We start from the raw sequence: 14873 nt of genomic DNA, 5'->3' as shown, positions 1-14873 counted from the left end.
TACATGTTACGAAGTGGTCACCACCACCTGCTAGCTCCCACCCCCATCACGTCACATGCTAGCCATTGCTCTTTTTGTTCTGAGAACATTTAAGGTCCTTTCTCTTAACAAATTTCAACTGTAACCATAATGCTGCACATTGGGTCCTCAGAACCTTTCGTCTTATAACTGCAGTCTGTGCCCTTTGGCCATCATCGCCCTGTCTCTGCCACCCCCAGCCCCTGGCAGCCCCCCTTCTGCTCTGAGTTTGGCTTTTTTAGATTCCGCATATAAGTGAGACCATAACAGTGTTTCCTTTTCTCTGACTCATTTCACTTAGCATTGAGTCCTGCTGGTCCATCCACGTTCTCACAAATGGCACGATTTCATTCTTTCTTATGGCTGAGTAATATTCCATTGTGTGTATACGTATCACGTTTTCTGTGTCTGTTCATCCATCAGCAGCTTAGGCTGCTTCTGTGTCTTGGCTGTTGTAAATGCTGCAGTGAACATTGAAGGGTGTGTATCATTTCAAAGTAGTGTTTCTGTTCTGTGTGGATTGATATGTGCCCAGCAGTGGTGTTGCTGGAGCGTGTGGTAGTTCTTTTCAGCTTTCTGAGGAACCTCCATACTGTTCTCCAAGGTGGCTGCACCAGCTTACATTCCCAGCAGCAGTGCACAAGGCTTGTCTTTTCTCTGCATCCTCACCAGTACTTGTTATTTGTTGTCTTTTTGTGATGGCCATTCTGACAGGTGTGAGGTGGTATCTCACTGCGGGTTTGGCTTATATTTCCCTGGTGATGCGTGATGCTGAGCATCTTTTTATGTACCTGTTGGCCATCTGTGTGTCGTCTTTGAAGAAATGTCAGTTTGAGAAACTGAATTGAATGAAATTGAAAGAAATATTTTCTTTCAAGATGGGTCCTGGAATTCCGAGCCTCAAACGGTGATTAAGTTAGGCGTCCTCCCAGTTCGAAGTCTGCTCTTGATGGAAGACACACTGTGGGCGGCGTCTGGAGGTCAAGTTTTCATCATCAGTGTGGAGACTCTTGCCGTGGAGGTAAGTTGTTTTAAGTGGTGACACCGTGTGGGAAAGATACCATGCACCAGTGCACTGACTTCCCAGGCGTGGCTGAAGCGTGCCCCTCACCTGTAGAAAGCTCAGGCAGCGTCTTGCCTGCGGCCACTGCGCTAAAGGGAGAGCCCTCCTAGTTTGGCGTGGGAAGAAGGATTAACTTGAGGATCCCACAGCCCTTTTCCAGCCACACCCAGGGGATAATTATGCATTGCGTACCCGCTGATTAGTATTAATGTTACTTTAAAAAATGTACTCGGTAGGAACATAGTGGGTAGTCTTCAGGGACATATGGAAGCTTAGTGTTTGATTGAAGAGATGTTTCGCGTCAGTGCGATAAACGGATTTGTTCAGTAGAGATGACAGCTGTTGGAGAAATCAGAGCTCGGTCTCAGACCCCGACTCTTTACCCTGGAGGCATTGTGGACGGAGGGACGTGAGAGCCCAAACAAAGCCACAGACACGAGGTGCCGACAGTGGGGTGTGCTGGCCGTTGGACCACAAGCCGCTCCTCCTTGTTTCTGAGGTGACCTCCCCGGGGCCCTCAGGACAGAGCCTCCTCAGGTGACAAAGGGTCAGCGCTCAGCAGGAGAGGAGACGGGGCTGATGGCAAGAGCGGAGGCAGGAGAGGAACCTGGCTTTGCCCGGTATTTCCTGTTTGTTCTTTATTTGGCTGTGCCGCACGGCTTGCAGGATTGCGGTTCCTCCACCAGGGATTGAACCCAGGGTCCTGGCAGTGAAGGCGCTGAGTCCCAGCCATTGGCCCTCCAGGGAGTCCCTGTCAGTGTTTGTGTAGTAACTTGTTTCTGCTTCTATGCATCTGCTCCTTCTTACTTCATGTACCTCAGGGTAGTAAGACACCCTCAGTGGGGCATGAAGAAGTCACTGACCACAGCGCCTGCACAGGAGGCTCATCAGCGTGGAAACCACTTGCTGGAACCACGTTTCTCTGCCGTGCACCGCAGCAGCATCCCCTTATCAGTCAGCTTGTGAGAGTCAGAGTTCGCATCCCAGCTCAGCCCCACACTGCACGGTGGTCGTATTTCGATTTCTTTTCACACAGAAGGAATAATAATATAACAACCCTTCATTAGAAGAGGGTCCCCAACCTCCAGGGTCTAGTGCCTGCTGACCTGAGGTGCAGCTGACGTGATACTAGAGTAGCAGGCACAGTAAATGGAATGCACTTGTCCCATTCCGAAACTACCCCCCTCCACCCGAGGAAAAATTGTCTTCCATGAAATCGCTCCTGGCGCCAACATGCTGGGCACTGCTGCTTTAGGACACTTCTCCAAAACCAGTGCATTAATTTTGTCATACGTTCATACCAAAAGCCGGAAAGATGGTTTCTGTAGCCACCACCAGGGCAATTCCAGGGTAACGTAACAGTACGACCTTATAATCCTCAGAATATATTCCATTCAAAAATTCCAAAGAGTGTATGCTGTAAATCTCGGATACTCAGAAATAGTATGTTTGGATTTAAGTAAGAGCCTCCTTTCTGTGCATTTTTAGTACCAAAATGAGTAGATGTATTTATATAGAGAGAAGCTGTTATGAAAAGATGTAATTTGTCCTGTGGTTCCGTCGTGCAGGGAGACCACAGTGGGCTGCTGGTGTAGCCCTAGAGATCTGAATCACGGTGGTCTCCACCCTCTTTGGTCGGGGGTGAGGGTGTAGGGTAAATGTGGGCAGCTGCTGCTGGGAGAGTTCCCGGAGGTGCCATGGGCAGTCACGGCGTGCTGCTGTGATGTTCATGAGGCTGCACTCTTTCTGGATTGGGTCAATCAGAAGGTGAGATACGATGTACATTCGGAAGGAAAGGGTGTCTGAGGTTCAGCAGCATACGAGTGTGCTTGCAGTGACCTTTGCTCGGCAGTGGTTGGCCCAGTTCCAGGTGGTGGCAGTTCTGCAGGGCCAGCTCAGTGTCATGGTGCTGCCGTGGGCAGGCCGTGTGCCCAGTGCTGTGGGAATAGAATTCCCCACCTGCCCGCCATTGGGTCAGGGAGAGCAGACGGGGAACCATGAATGCTCAGTATACGAAATGGAGCTGCATTGCATGGATTTGGGGGTCAGGCTTCTTCCTCCTTCCCAGCTACGAGAGCCTCCTTTTTAGGGACTCATTTCATGCCTTTTAGGAAAACGTCAAGCTTTGGGAACACGGCCGCAGCTCGGAAGGTAGCCTGACGCTTGGGAGCACGCGGAATGTTCCGGGCTCTGCGGGTGCTAACCACGCAGCTTTGTGTCTGGGAGCCATGGTTTAATTTCAGTCTCAGTTTTCTTACAGGAGCTGTTTCCATTAAGGCCTGTTCTTCCTTACTCTTGATTTTCTGCAATGTGCAGTACTACTGACTGCAGACAGACAGAAGGAAAGAAGGACAAAAAGCTTTCCTTCTACCTCCACCCCTGATGCTGAAGGGGAAAATGGGAAGAATGAAACGGAAAAGTTATAAAGGTAGCAGAGTGTTGCCTGAGTTGATGTGTCTCTTTTGAGTTAATTCCTGTCACTCTGTGGAAAGACGAAACGCAGGGCACAGCGGGGACAGTGCTGAGTCCATGGGTGGGCCGGTTCTGAGACACCCACTGAGGGTCGGGACCCTGCCCCTCCAGAGGCCTTTGGTGTCGGGAGCCTCATGATATCATGGTAGAAGGGGACTTAGGTGCCCTGTTGCCGAAACTTCCCGTTTTCAAACAGAAGACCTGGCTTCTGAGACAGCGGGAGGCAAGCCGAGTGTCCTGAGATGAGCTCTTACTCGCACTGTCCGTCACGCAGGGAGCCGTGTCCTGTGCTCACCGCGTGCAGGTGCCGTGCAGAGCGCCGGCACACGGGGAGAACTCAGGGGCGGGTCACGGTGCCCAGGGTGGGTGAGGGCGATGCTGGCCGCCGGCCCTGGGGGGCATGTCCGGGTGAGGACAGCTGTGGGTCTGCCAGGCCCCACGTCCTGCCTCTTAAGAAGCCAGCTGTCAGGCATTGCACCAGGCAGGGGCCCTCTGAGTGGGGACCTGACCCCCAAAGCGGCCCTGTCTGGAGGAGGGGGCGGGCTTCCCCAGAAGGAAGGACACACAGCGTCCCAGGGCAGGGCTGATAGGGACGTGAGCAGGCGGTTCTGGGCCTTTCGGCCCAGAAACAGGCTGAGCGTGGGCATGGGGGTGTGAGGGGCACAGGCTGGGCTGGGGCTCAGAGTCCTCGCCTGGGTTCAGGGGCTGTCAGCCTCTGGCCCATCAAGGGCTTGGGGGCACGGCCTGCCTGGGCAGGGCTGGCAAGGCAGAGGCTGCGGCCACGAGGCGGTGCGCTGGGCTCTGTTTCTGGAACCAGCTGCCACGTGACCCTGAGCCCCGTGCTGTGCTCCGGAGGCCGTGGGTGGGCAGGGATTTAAACACCGACCAGAAGTGAGGAAATCTGTCTTCCCAGAGGATTTTCTGAGAGGCGTTGAGGGGAGGGGCATGAGGTTGGCCGCAGAAGAGGCACTGAGAGCGTTACCGCAGAGCTCCGTGGGAAAGTTCCCGTGCCTGTGGGTGGAGGGCAGCGGGGTGGGGACTGAGGCCCTTCTGGAGGGAACGAGGTGGCGTGGGCCCGCGGGGCCCAGTCGGGGGGGCACCAGGACCGGCCTGTGAGTTCCTCCTGGGAGACATGTGACCGGAGGACCCGCAGGACGGTGGTTCTGGAGAAGCAGCGGGCCTGCCCCAGGCTGGGCGGGGGTGGGACCGGCCGCCTCCCCAGACTGCGGCCTCCGGGCTCCCTGCAGAAGCCTCAGCACTGACGCTGAGACAGTCGGCCGCCAGAGGGCCGCAGGCATGGTGCTCCGTCAAGCTCTGGGAGCGTGGGGACGGCCCCGTGGCGCCCTGTTCCTCTCTGGGGGGCCCCCTGGCCCTGCCTCCCGGGGTGGCCCCGCTGTCCTGAGCTCTCCCTCGGAGGTGACCGGACATGGGAGGTCAGTGTCTGCACGCGGTCCGCAGGCCGGCCGCCCACTCTCTCGGCGGTGCACGGGGTGTGGGGTGACACCAGGCGCCCACTTCCTGCAGCCCCGTCTGGGCAGTGGGCTTCCTGAGGGGTCTGCGCCGGTTCTCAGAAGACGAGGACCAAGACCGTCCACTGGGAGGCCCGTCAGGAGAGAACCGCTGTGTCTGTCACGTGATGACGCAGGTGGGGCAGCCCAGCCCCTCCACAGGCTGCCAACAGAGTGCAAAGCCGACCCTCGGGAGGCAGGACACATTGACAGACCAGTCATGGACCTGCCAAGGATGTACATTAAACGGCTCAAGAGTCAGAGCAGGAATAAGTTCACAAGTGGACCAAGGCTCTGCATGGACCATTCCGCAGGGAAGATACCCAGTAGGCCCACGCACTCAGGGAAGGGCACACCACATCGTTAGTCTTCAAGGAAATGCAGACTGAAGCGCCCGTGAGACACCGTGTCACCCCCACGGAGACAGCAGTGACAGCAGAGGAGCGCTGACGCGTGCCGCAGACGGCGTTGGGGAGCTGAGGCCCGAGTGCTGCTGGAGCGCAGGCTGTCCTTCCCCAGAAAGCGGACCGTGGGGTTCCGCGTGCGCTCAGGAGGGCCTCTCCCTGAGGACTCAGGACGCCTTCCTGACTGAGACGCCGGCCCAGCCTGCTGGCATGTTTAAATTGCACTTGTGATTATTGGGAGACTCTGTGGGAGGCGCACATGCGTGTTGGAGGGGCCTGCCTTCCGAGGGAACGTGTGGCTGTGGCTCGTGGTGGCGACAGAACTGTGTGCTCCAGCCACTGAGCGCCGCGGCTCCAGAATCTCGGTGGTGCCGGAGTTCTGGCTTTGGGGTGACCCCTGGCCATTCCTCCCCAGGCTCTGCAGCCCCTGTGCAGCGGCCTCAGAAACCCCCCAAGGTGTTCGGGGCCACCTTCACTTAAGACGGGGTGTGACGCCTAGGGACTGGAATCCCCACCCTACTAAAAGCGCACTCGCAGGTCCAGCTCGGGTGTGCCCGGCGGTGTGGGTGTGGCGGGAAGGTTTGCCAGCAGACCCTTCCCGTGTGTGTGCGAGGACGGTGCACGGCCTACGTCGCGGGTGGTGAACGCTCCTGCTCTCAGCACTTGAGGAGCAGCCCCAGGACAGGGGTGAACCTGCTGTCTACCCTTAGGGGGTCTTCAGTGACCTCTTTCCAGGGCAGGGAGTGGGGCAGGATTGTGATCCACTCTGGGCTAAGAGGGCTTCTGTGGGCATGCTGTTCCTTCGCTCCGAGTCTCTGGGCTTCACCCCGCCTGCCCCTCAGTCCTTGGCAGTGACCGCAGCTGCCCAGCACCAGCTGTCCACTGTGGGCACAGGGTGCGGGGGTCCTCCTGGGGTTCTCCCAGAGCAGGGCAGTCAGGGTGGAGGTGGGGACACGCTCAGCCCAGAGGCTCGGGGGGACCCGGTCAGCCAGAGCAGCAGCAGGTGGCCGTGCAGGGACCGGAGTGGGGGACGTGGAGGGGTGCTGAGAGCGGGCGAGCATCCTGCTGCCTCCCGGGTCTCCCCATGGGCAGTGCGGCCCCTCGCTCCCTTCACGTTGGGGCTGATGGGTGCACACGCGTCCAGGGCCTGCTGCTCAGCGCCCCTGGGTCTGGGGTGACAGTGCCCTCATGGCAGGTGGTTGACGGGAGGTGAGGTCTGGGGTGCTGGCTGGACACCGCACACAGATGGGGGGATGACAGGCCGCCCGAGACTCAGTGCGCAGCACCCGACGCCACACCGTGTCTGTTCCCTTGTCTCCGCAGGGCCAGCTGGAGGCCCACCAGGAGGAGGGCATGGTGGTCTCGCACATGGCCATCGCCGGCGTGGGCATCTGGGTCGCCTTCACCTCGGGATCCACGCTCCGCCTGTTCCACACGGAGACGCTCAAGCACCTGCAGGATGTCAACATTGCCACCCCCGTCCACCACATGCTGCCAGGTAGGGCCTCCCCAGGGCTGGGGCGCCACCCCCGTCCACCACATGCTGCCAGGTAGGGCCTCCCCAGGGCTGGGGCGCCACCCCCGTCCACCACATGCTGCCAGGTGGGGCCTCCCCAGGGCTGGGGCGCGGGGCCCAGCGGGGCGCCCTCCTCAGAGCCGAGGGTCGCGGACTGTTCCTTGTGGTCAGCAGGCCCCGGGGTCGGGGGTGGGCAGGACCTGAAGTAGAGGAGCGGAGGATGGGGGAGACTGGCCGGAGGCTGTGGGGGCCCTGGGGAGTCACAGGGCGGGCCCACTGGGCTCCACCAGCCCCAGGAAGGGAGGTGCTCCCACAGCGGGACTCAGAGCAGCCAGCATGCAGAGCAGGGGGGTGTGGGCTGCGTGTGTCGCGCGTGCGTCGTGTGTGTATGTAGGCATGTGGCTATTATGTATGCACATGTGCTTGTCGTGTATCAGCACGTGGCCCGTGTGTATGAGTATGTACATGCATGTAGCTAGTATGTACGTGAGTTGCCTGGCACGTGTGCATGTCTCAGCAGGCCTTCTGGAAGCATGCTCACACCTCAGGTGCGTCCTGTCCTTCTCCACATTGGCCGCCTCTCCTGGCTGCTGGCAGAGCAAAGGCCGCCCTGCGTGGTGTGAACGGATCTGTGTGGGCCCCCAGGCGCCGCAGCCCCCAGTCCCCGTGGGTCAGAGCCCAGCAGGCCCGTGGCCCGTGTGCGCTGGGCTGCAGGCGGGCCCCATCTCCCTCTCTCCCCATCCCCGCCTCTGGCTAATGCCCTGTGTCTTACCCACCAGCGTGGCTCCTGCTATCAGGCTCAGGACCACATGGCCTTGCCCACTGTCATGGGCCCGTGCCTGCCCACCTGCCCGCTCCGCCCCGCGTGCTCCAGGCCTGGGTCCTTTCCTCCTGAGCTGTGGCCCGTCGAGGCGGAGTCTCTGGTTGGCGTGGGCTCCATGTCAGTGTGTTGTGTGAGACATCCTCAGAAGCTCGGTGGTACCCGGGGGTTTGTGCTCTGTCTGCATCTCGTATTTTACTTCTGGATTTGGAGCCACCAGGTGTGGCAGGCCATGAGGAAAGTGGAAGTTAGAGCAGAACTCGGGTACACTGGCATGAGGCCGCGGCCTCACCGACAGCGTTGCCAAGATGTTCATATAGCTGTCTGCCGCGGGTCTGGTTCTCGGTGCACTGGTGATCTGGGAGCAGGGAACCCCTCTCGCGTGTCTTCTTGAATCGTCTTACCCTCGGGCCAGTGGTGCACAGTGAGTGCCTCGTGGTGTTCTGCCTGACACTCAGGCCTTCAGTCAGTGCACCACGGGTCTGTGGCATTGCAGCCACTGGGCTCCTGTCACCCTGGACACGCTTGTGTGGGCCTCATTCTACAGCTGTGTTCCTGAGGCCACTGAGTGGGCTTTGCTTTTTATGCAGAAACGGCAGTAACACGTAACCTGTCCCTTTGTGCTCTCTCGGAATGTGCAATCCCAGTAGGTTCTAGAAATGAAGACTTTCCAGGCGAGGAGGAATAAGAGTTGGAAAAAAATATATACAGTAACTCATGCCTGTTTTTGTCACAGTGTTGATGACCTGTTTAGTTTACGGGGGCTTGGCCGGCGCTCCTGTGGGCCAGGTCTGCGTGATGAGCCACCTCTTTCTGTCCTGTCTGGAGCTCACTCTGAGCACCGTTAGTGCCACACGTTTGCCATAAGCCGTGTCGGATTCAGCAGACGGTGGTGGCGCCTTGGGTCAGCACGCACGTTTGCAAGGGCAGCCGATCAGCCTTCCCAGCTCCCCTCTGGGGGTGGGGGGTTCTGGCCAAGGTTCAGAGGGTGGCGTGTCCTCTGGGTCACGAGGGACACCAGGATGCAGCTGTTTCCTGCTGTGTCCAGGGCGGCAGGGCGGGTGGAGCGTGCTGAGTGCGCGTCAGATCGGCCTTCGCAGGGCCCGGGCAGCGAACGCAGTGCCTTCCAGGGGTGACGCCACCAAATGAAACAGCCACGTTTTCTATCTAATCAAAAAGTCACTGTAGCTTTTCTAAGTCCCATCAATCACATCAGAAGGGAATTCAGCAACTTAAACCAGACTCGAGAGTAACTGTTTTTGAGCCAGGGAGCAGACTGAGATGCAGGCAGACATGCAGGTCCTAGTCATTGCCAGAGCCCCAGCCGCCCCCACAGGCACACGTTCAGGATCCTGGGAACTTTGTACACTAGCTTTTTAAAAACCACGTGCCTGTGTTTAGAAGTAAAACCAACGCTTTGGCTTCCGTAGCTGCTCTTTTCGTTTGGTGGTGGTTGTTGCTGCAAAAGTAATCATAAAGGGACTTCTGTAGATATGCTGACCTGCCTTTGGCTTTTGCGTTTAGACCATTCATTTTCACACTGTTTATCTAAGGGGAACTTCAGGTCAAATGCAGAAAAGCTGGAAATGACTCGTTTCTGGGGAACAGAAGGGTCCAGCTGTTCTTAAGCGTCCTCCTGGCTTCCTGGGAGCAGCCTGGACGGCTGGTCTCGCGCTCGAGTGCAGCGCTGAAGGGAGCCACTGGATGGCGCCTGGCTGAGCTCCTGCTGGAGGCGCTGCTGCTGGGGGCAGGGTCGCAGAGGGGTGGCCGTGAGCCCAGAGTCAGCCCTCCCTGGGACTCCAGAGTCTCGTCTCAGTATTTCCCAGAGCTGCCCAGACCTCAGGCATCTCCTGCCCACAGACCTCTGTGCAGCGTTCAGTTGTGTCTCTTCCCTGAGAGGCTTGGGGTGGGCTGCCCTGGGAGCCCGACCCACAGTGGGGTCTCTTCTGTGCAAGTGGGCCCTGGCTCACGGTGGCCGCTGTCTGACGTGTGTGTGTGTGTGTGCATGCGTGTGTGTGTGCGCGTGTGGCTCTGCCTGGAAGTAGATGGTATTCCTGCACGGCTCTGGGGGATGTGCTCGGCTCTGGAAGCGCCGGCCCAGTGGTGCCTAGAGTGTCATGCCTGGATTGTCCCTTGGCCGCGGCTGTGTGGTCCTGAGTGCAGCCGGGACGTACCCACTCCTCAGAGTCTTCCTCATCTGGCTGCAGCATCGCAGCGTGAGCTTAGGGCTCTGGCAACACCCGCTTTCCTGGGAGATGTGGCTTGGGGAGCACTCGGGGTGGGGGTCTGCAGTGTTTCTGGGCAGTTCCCGGGACTGCTGCCCCGGAGCTTGGGCTGCGGGCAGAAGCTCTCTTGTCCCCTCCGTCCAGGGCACCAGCGGCTGTCTGTGACCAGCCTGCTCGTCTGCCACGGCCTGCTGATGGTGGGCACCAGCCTGGGTGTCGTGGTGGCCCTGCCTGTCCCGCGTCTGCAGGGAATCCCCAAGGTGACCGGTAAGTGCACCCCACGCGTCTGCGTCTCTGGGGCCTCTTCTTGTCCCGGACGCTTACTGAGCCCACGGGTCTGTGTCCAGCTGTGTCTTCACTTAGTATGAATTATCTCGGTGGCTTCTCGCTCTCCTTTCCTCCCACCCTTCTTTCCTTCATTTCGTCCTGTAAAGACTGTTTATCAACTTGAATCATCAGGTCATGCTTTTATTTTCCTGTTTCTGTCATCAGTGGTCCAGGGAGACCCTCCTCCTGAAAACATGTTTTCATGTTACCTTTTTCTCCATCTGTTAGTCTCTGTCTTGCTATATGCCTTTACTCAGTGAAGACGGATGCTGGTATGCTTTGCAGCAGAAGAGACCAGCAGCTGAGCAGGCTCGGTTGTGCTTTTGTGCAGTGTTGGGAGGAGCTCCAATAGGCACGGCCTTTTGGAAAGCACCTGGGTGTCAAGGACCTGAAGACACTCTAGCGTCAGCAGTCAGGTTTCCCCTTCAGGAGCCTGTCTCGGGAAGCAGCCAGATGGAGGAGCGGGCCTGATGCGGAAAGAGCAGGAAACGACCTGCGTGTCCAAGCTCAGGGCTGCGAGACGTGTCTCACCTCACTCGAGTACAGAGGGAGCAACAGCAACAGCAGAGAATGCTCTGAAGGGAATACACTTCTAAACAGAAGTTGGAAGGACACCCTGTTTTTTTCCATTCAGTTCAGTTACTCAGTCGTGTCTGACTCTTTGCGACCTCATGGACTGGGCACGCCAGGCCTCCCTGTCCATCACCAGCTCACAGAGTTTACTCAAACTCATGTCCATTGAGTTGGTGATGCCATCCAACCATCTCAACCTATGTCGTCCCCTTCTCCTCCCGCCTTCAATCTTTCCCAGCATCAGGGTCTTTTCAAATGAGTCTGTTCTTCGCATCAGGTGGCCAAAGTAATGGAGTTTCAGCTTCAACGTCAGTCCTTCCAATGAACATTCAGGACTGATCTCCTTTAGGATGGACTGGTTGGATCTCCTTGCAGTCCAAAAAATTCTCAAGAGTCTTCTCCCTAACACCACAATTCTAAAGCATCAATTCTTTGGTGCTCACCTTTCTTTATAGTTCAGCTCTCACATCCATAGGGGATTACTAGAAAACCATAGTTTTGACTAGGTGGACCTTTGTAGGCAAAATAATGTCTCTGCTTGTTAATATGCTGTCTAGGTTGGCCATAACTTTTCTTCCAAGGAGTAAGCATCGTTGAATTTCATGGCTGCAGTCACCATCTGCAGTGATTTTGGAGCCCCCCAAAATAATCTATCACTGTTTCCATTGTTTCCCCATCTATTTGCCATTAAGTGATGGAACCGGATGCCATGATCTTAGTTTTCTGACTGTTGAGCTTTAAGCCAACTTTTTGACTCTCTTCTTTCACTTTCATCAAGAGATTCTTTAGTTCTTCTTCGCTTTCTGCTGTAAGGGTGGTGTCATCTGCATATCTGAGATTATTGATATTTTTCCTGGCAATCTTGATTCTAGCTTGTACTTCATCTAGCCTTATTCTTTTACCCAAATGAAACTTTACCTTCTCCATTTGTTATATGAGATGTCTCTTTACTACAGGATGGTGGACAGGTAGTGGGAGAGGATGGAGTAAAATGAACTGAGTGACCATATTAGGTGCCAGTTTGTAAGGAAGAGGTGGAAGTCATATTAGACATGGGCTTCCCAGGTGGCGCTAGTGGTAAGGAACCCAGCTGCCAACGCAGGAGATGTAAGAGACTCAGGTTTAGATCCCTGGGTTGGGAAGATCCCGTAGAGGAGGGCATGGCAACCCACTCCAGTATTCTTGCTGGGAGAATCCCATGGACAGAGGAGCCTGGCGGGCTCCATGGGGTCTCACAGATTCAGACACGACTGAATTGATTTAGCACATAGAGCAGGTGAGAAAGCTCTGAAGCAAAGAACAAAATACCTGTTTTATCACTTTAACCATTCTAAGCAAGTACCAGACTGAGATACCGTTGACAAAAGCCGTGGGTGTACTTCTTTAGACCATGGTTCTGAGGGTGTTCTCAGAGTAGCTGGAAGCGCAAGGGAACGTGGCCTGGGCGCTGTTTTCCTTCTGAGCCGCCGCATATGGGGAGTCCCGAGTGGCGGGGTGGCTGGGGAGTGCAGGGAGGGCCGAACTCACCCTGTGCCCTTGCAGGACGGGGCCTGGTCTCCCACCACGCGCACCACGGGCCTGTCAAGTTCCTGGTCGTGGCTGCGGCCGCCCTCAAGGCTGACAAGGACAGGCCCAGGGACAGCCCGCCACCCGGTGCTGACCCCCAGGATGACGAGCAGCGGGATGTGCCCTCCAGCGAGGGGCCGGGGCTCTGCATGGGCCGGGGCGGCCCCGACGCGGTCTGGCTGGGTACTTCGCCGGGCTCCGTCACCCAGGGCAGCGACGTCTCCTCCTCGTCTGGGTCCCCGACCCCTTCCCAGGGCTCTGGCTCCCTGGAGCCCCGGCCGGAGGAGAGCCTCGCCCAGGACCTCCTGCGCCTACCCTGCACGTCCCCCAGCCGAGGCCGGCGGGCCCGAAGGCCCAGGGCCAGCTCCGTGCTGGTGGCCTGTGGGGGCCAGGGCCACCGGCGCGTGAGCAGGAAGGCCAGGCCACAGCGGCCGGAGGAGCTGGCCTCATCCCTCATGGTCTGGCAGATCCCCCTGCTGCACGTGTGAGCCAGGGGCCCGCTGAGGCCGACGCCCTGTGCGGGCTCACCGCTGTCGAGCTGCTTGGGGACGGATCCCTGACCGTCTCTGGGGCCGAAATGTGCAATACCGTCCTGGGGGCATCTCTGGGCAGCCCCCCGCTGCTCCTCCCGCAGCAGAGCCCCGGGTGAACGCTCGTGGAGCTGAGGGTGCTCCGTGTCTGCCCCGTTACCTGCAGAGCTCGCAGACTCGGAACTCACAGGAAGTCCCACATGTGCAGTAGTGGAGGGGTTTATTAACAGTCTCAGAGCAATTTTACTTGATTCAGATTCACTACTTTTATTTATGTTGTATATCCTTTAACGCCAAAGTAGACTTTGTAACAATGAAGAAAGCTGGTTAAAATATACCAGTCCAAGTGGTGGTATTTGCTTTCTGAGGTGAGCTGGGTTTTCCAAAGTGCTATAATGCATGTATTGTATATTTTTAACAAAGTAGTATTTTTATATCGCAATTTTCTATTAAACAAATTAACAAAGTTTTAGTCAATATATTATGTGTAACATTTCACAAATAATGTTTCCGTTGAACCAAAATGCTCAATTCCTATCAATATTTAGAGTCAAGCCTCGACACCAAAACACACCCACGTCAGAAATGCTTGTGTCTTTGTGTTGCCGGAGCTGGGCAGGCGGCGTTTCGGTCCATCCTTTCCTGCTGTGTTTGCACCTGTCGACCAGGAGTGCTGTCTGGCTTTGAACGTGTCCTGGAGCATGTGTGGTGCAGGTCGGGGGTGTGGCCTTGCTGGCAGTGAACACAGGACACAGGTGGGGGGGCCCTTGGTCAGCACAGCCCTGGCACACAGGCCGCCTGCCTCGGTCACCGTGAGCGAGTGACCTGGGTTCCCTGTGCTCCATGTGTATCTGTCTCCCGATGTTCTACTCACTGGGTGGTTAAGAAAAGACAGTGCAGGCATTTACCTGAGTGAATTCAGCACTTTAAAGCTGACTAAAAATGCTAATTTTGTGACTTAGCCAAATATTTTCCAAGGTGCATATGTGCCCCCATGTGAAGTAATATCTCCCCAGGTTTCCTTAAACTGCTAGCTGCTATCTTATTTCATAAATAAAGTCTTTTTATTTAAAAATACAACATCCAACAGCGTGAGTTGCCTTTTGTTCCCGTAAAACGCAGAGGGGACACTTAGGTTGGCAGGACCGCCCACTGGTCCCTTCCCAGAGGCGGCACCAGGCCCTTGTGGAAGGATACTTTCAATCGCCAGTCGCTGCTGAGAGACTCCAGGGATGCAGTCGAGAACCCCCCAGTCTTATTTTTAGTGACGTCGTGTGGACATGTGCTCCCGGGGCCCGCGTGCCAGCAGGAAGTCAGGCCAGGGCCGCGGGGTGCAGGGAGACGGGCGGGCGGGCGCCCTGGGGCTGCAGGCGACGCCGGTGGAAAGTCAGGCTGGGGCCAGCTTTCCTGTGCTCCCCAGGTCTGGGACAACAGGGCTGGACTCACAGGAGGAGTGAGGGGAGGGCCGGGACCTCTGCTGGAAGCGGCCGCCTGGAGTGCAGCCAGGGCACGGAACCGGCAGACAAGGCCCGGGGCACGGACCTCAGAGCCGCCCGCGGAGCTGATCCCGGAGCCCTGCCCTCTGTGTCCACTGGCCTCGCCAGCAGTGACTGAGTACTGGTTAGCCTGACTGTCCAGCTGGGAACTCCGTCCCCCAGAGCGTCCACTTGGATCCAGAGGACCTCGGTACGTCAGGCTCACACGGACCCCTTGTCAGCTGTGCACAGCCCAGCGTGTAGGCTGCCATTTGAGACGTGACCTTCCCGAGCGGCTGGGGTGTATTTGCTGCCGGACAGCACGGCCAAGCCTGCAGGCAGCATGAGTGGAAGGGTCGGGGGTGCGCAGAGCAGA

The 14873-nt window shown here is 57.2% G+C and overlaps 1 protein-coding gene across 2 annotated transcripts in view; it reads left to right on the top strand.

The window, feature by feature from the left end:
• Nucleotides 1-14102, top strand: part of ARHGEF10 (Rho guanine nucleotide exchange factor 10) — a 61995-nt gene extending 47893 nt beyond the window's left edge. For both annotated transcript variants that reach the window (XM_070364348.1, XM_070364347.1), the window contains 4 exons: nucleotides 897-1039; nucleotides 6789-6963; nucleotides 10171-10293; nucleotides 12469-14102. In XM_070364348.1, the coding sequence (XP_070220449.1) occupies nucleotides 897-1039; nucleotides 6789-6963; nucleotides 10171-10293; nucleotides 12469-12980 (953 nt within the window). In that variant the 3' untranslated portion in view covers nucleotides 12981-14102. The remainder of the gene's footprint in view (nucleotides 1-896; nucleotides 1040-6788; nucleotides 6964-10170; nucleotides 10294-12468) is intronic.
• The last annotated feature ends 771 nt before the right edge of the window (nucleotides 14103-14873 follow it).

The sequence above is a fragment of the Bos mutus genome, chromosome 27 (assembly GCF_027580195.1).
Source record: "Bos mutus isolate GX-2022 chromosome 27, NWIPB_WYAK_1.1, whole genome shotgun sequence".
Classification (NCBI taxonomy): domain Eukaryota; kingdom Metazoa; phylum Chordata; class Mammalia; order Artiodactyla; family Bovidae; genus Bos; species Bos mutus.
Note: the sequence above shows the minus strand (reverse complement) of the source record. Positions and strands in the feature narration are given on the sequence as shown.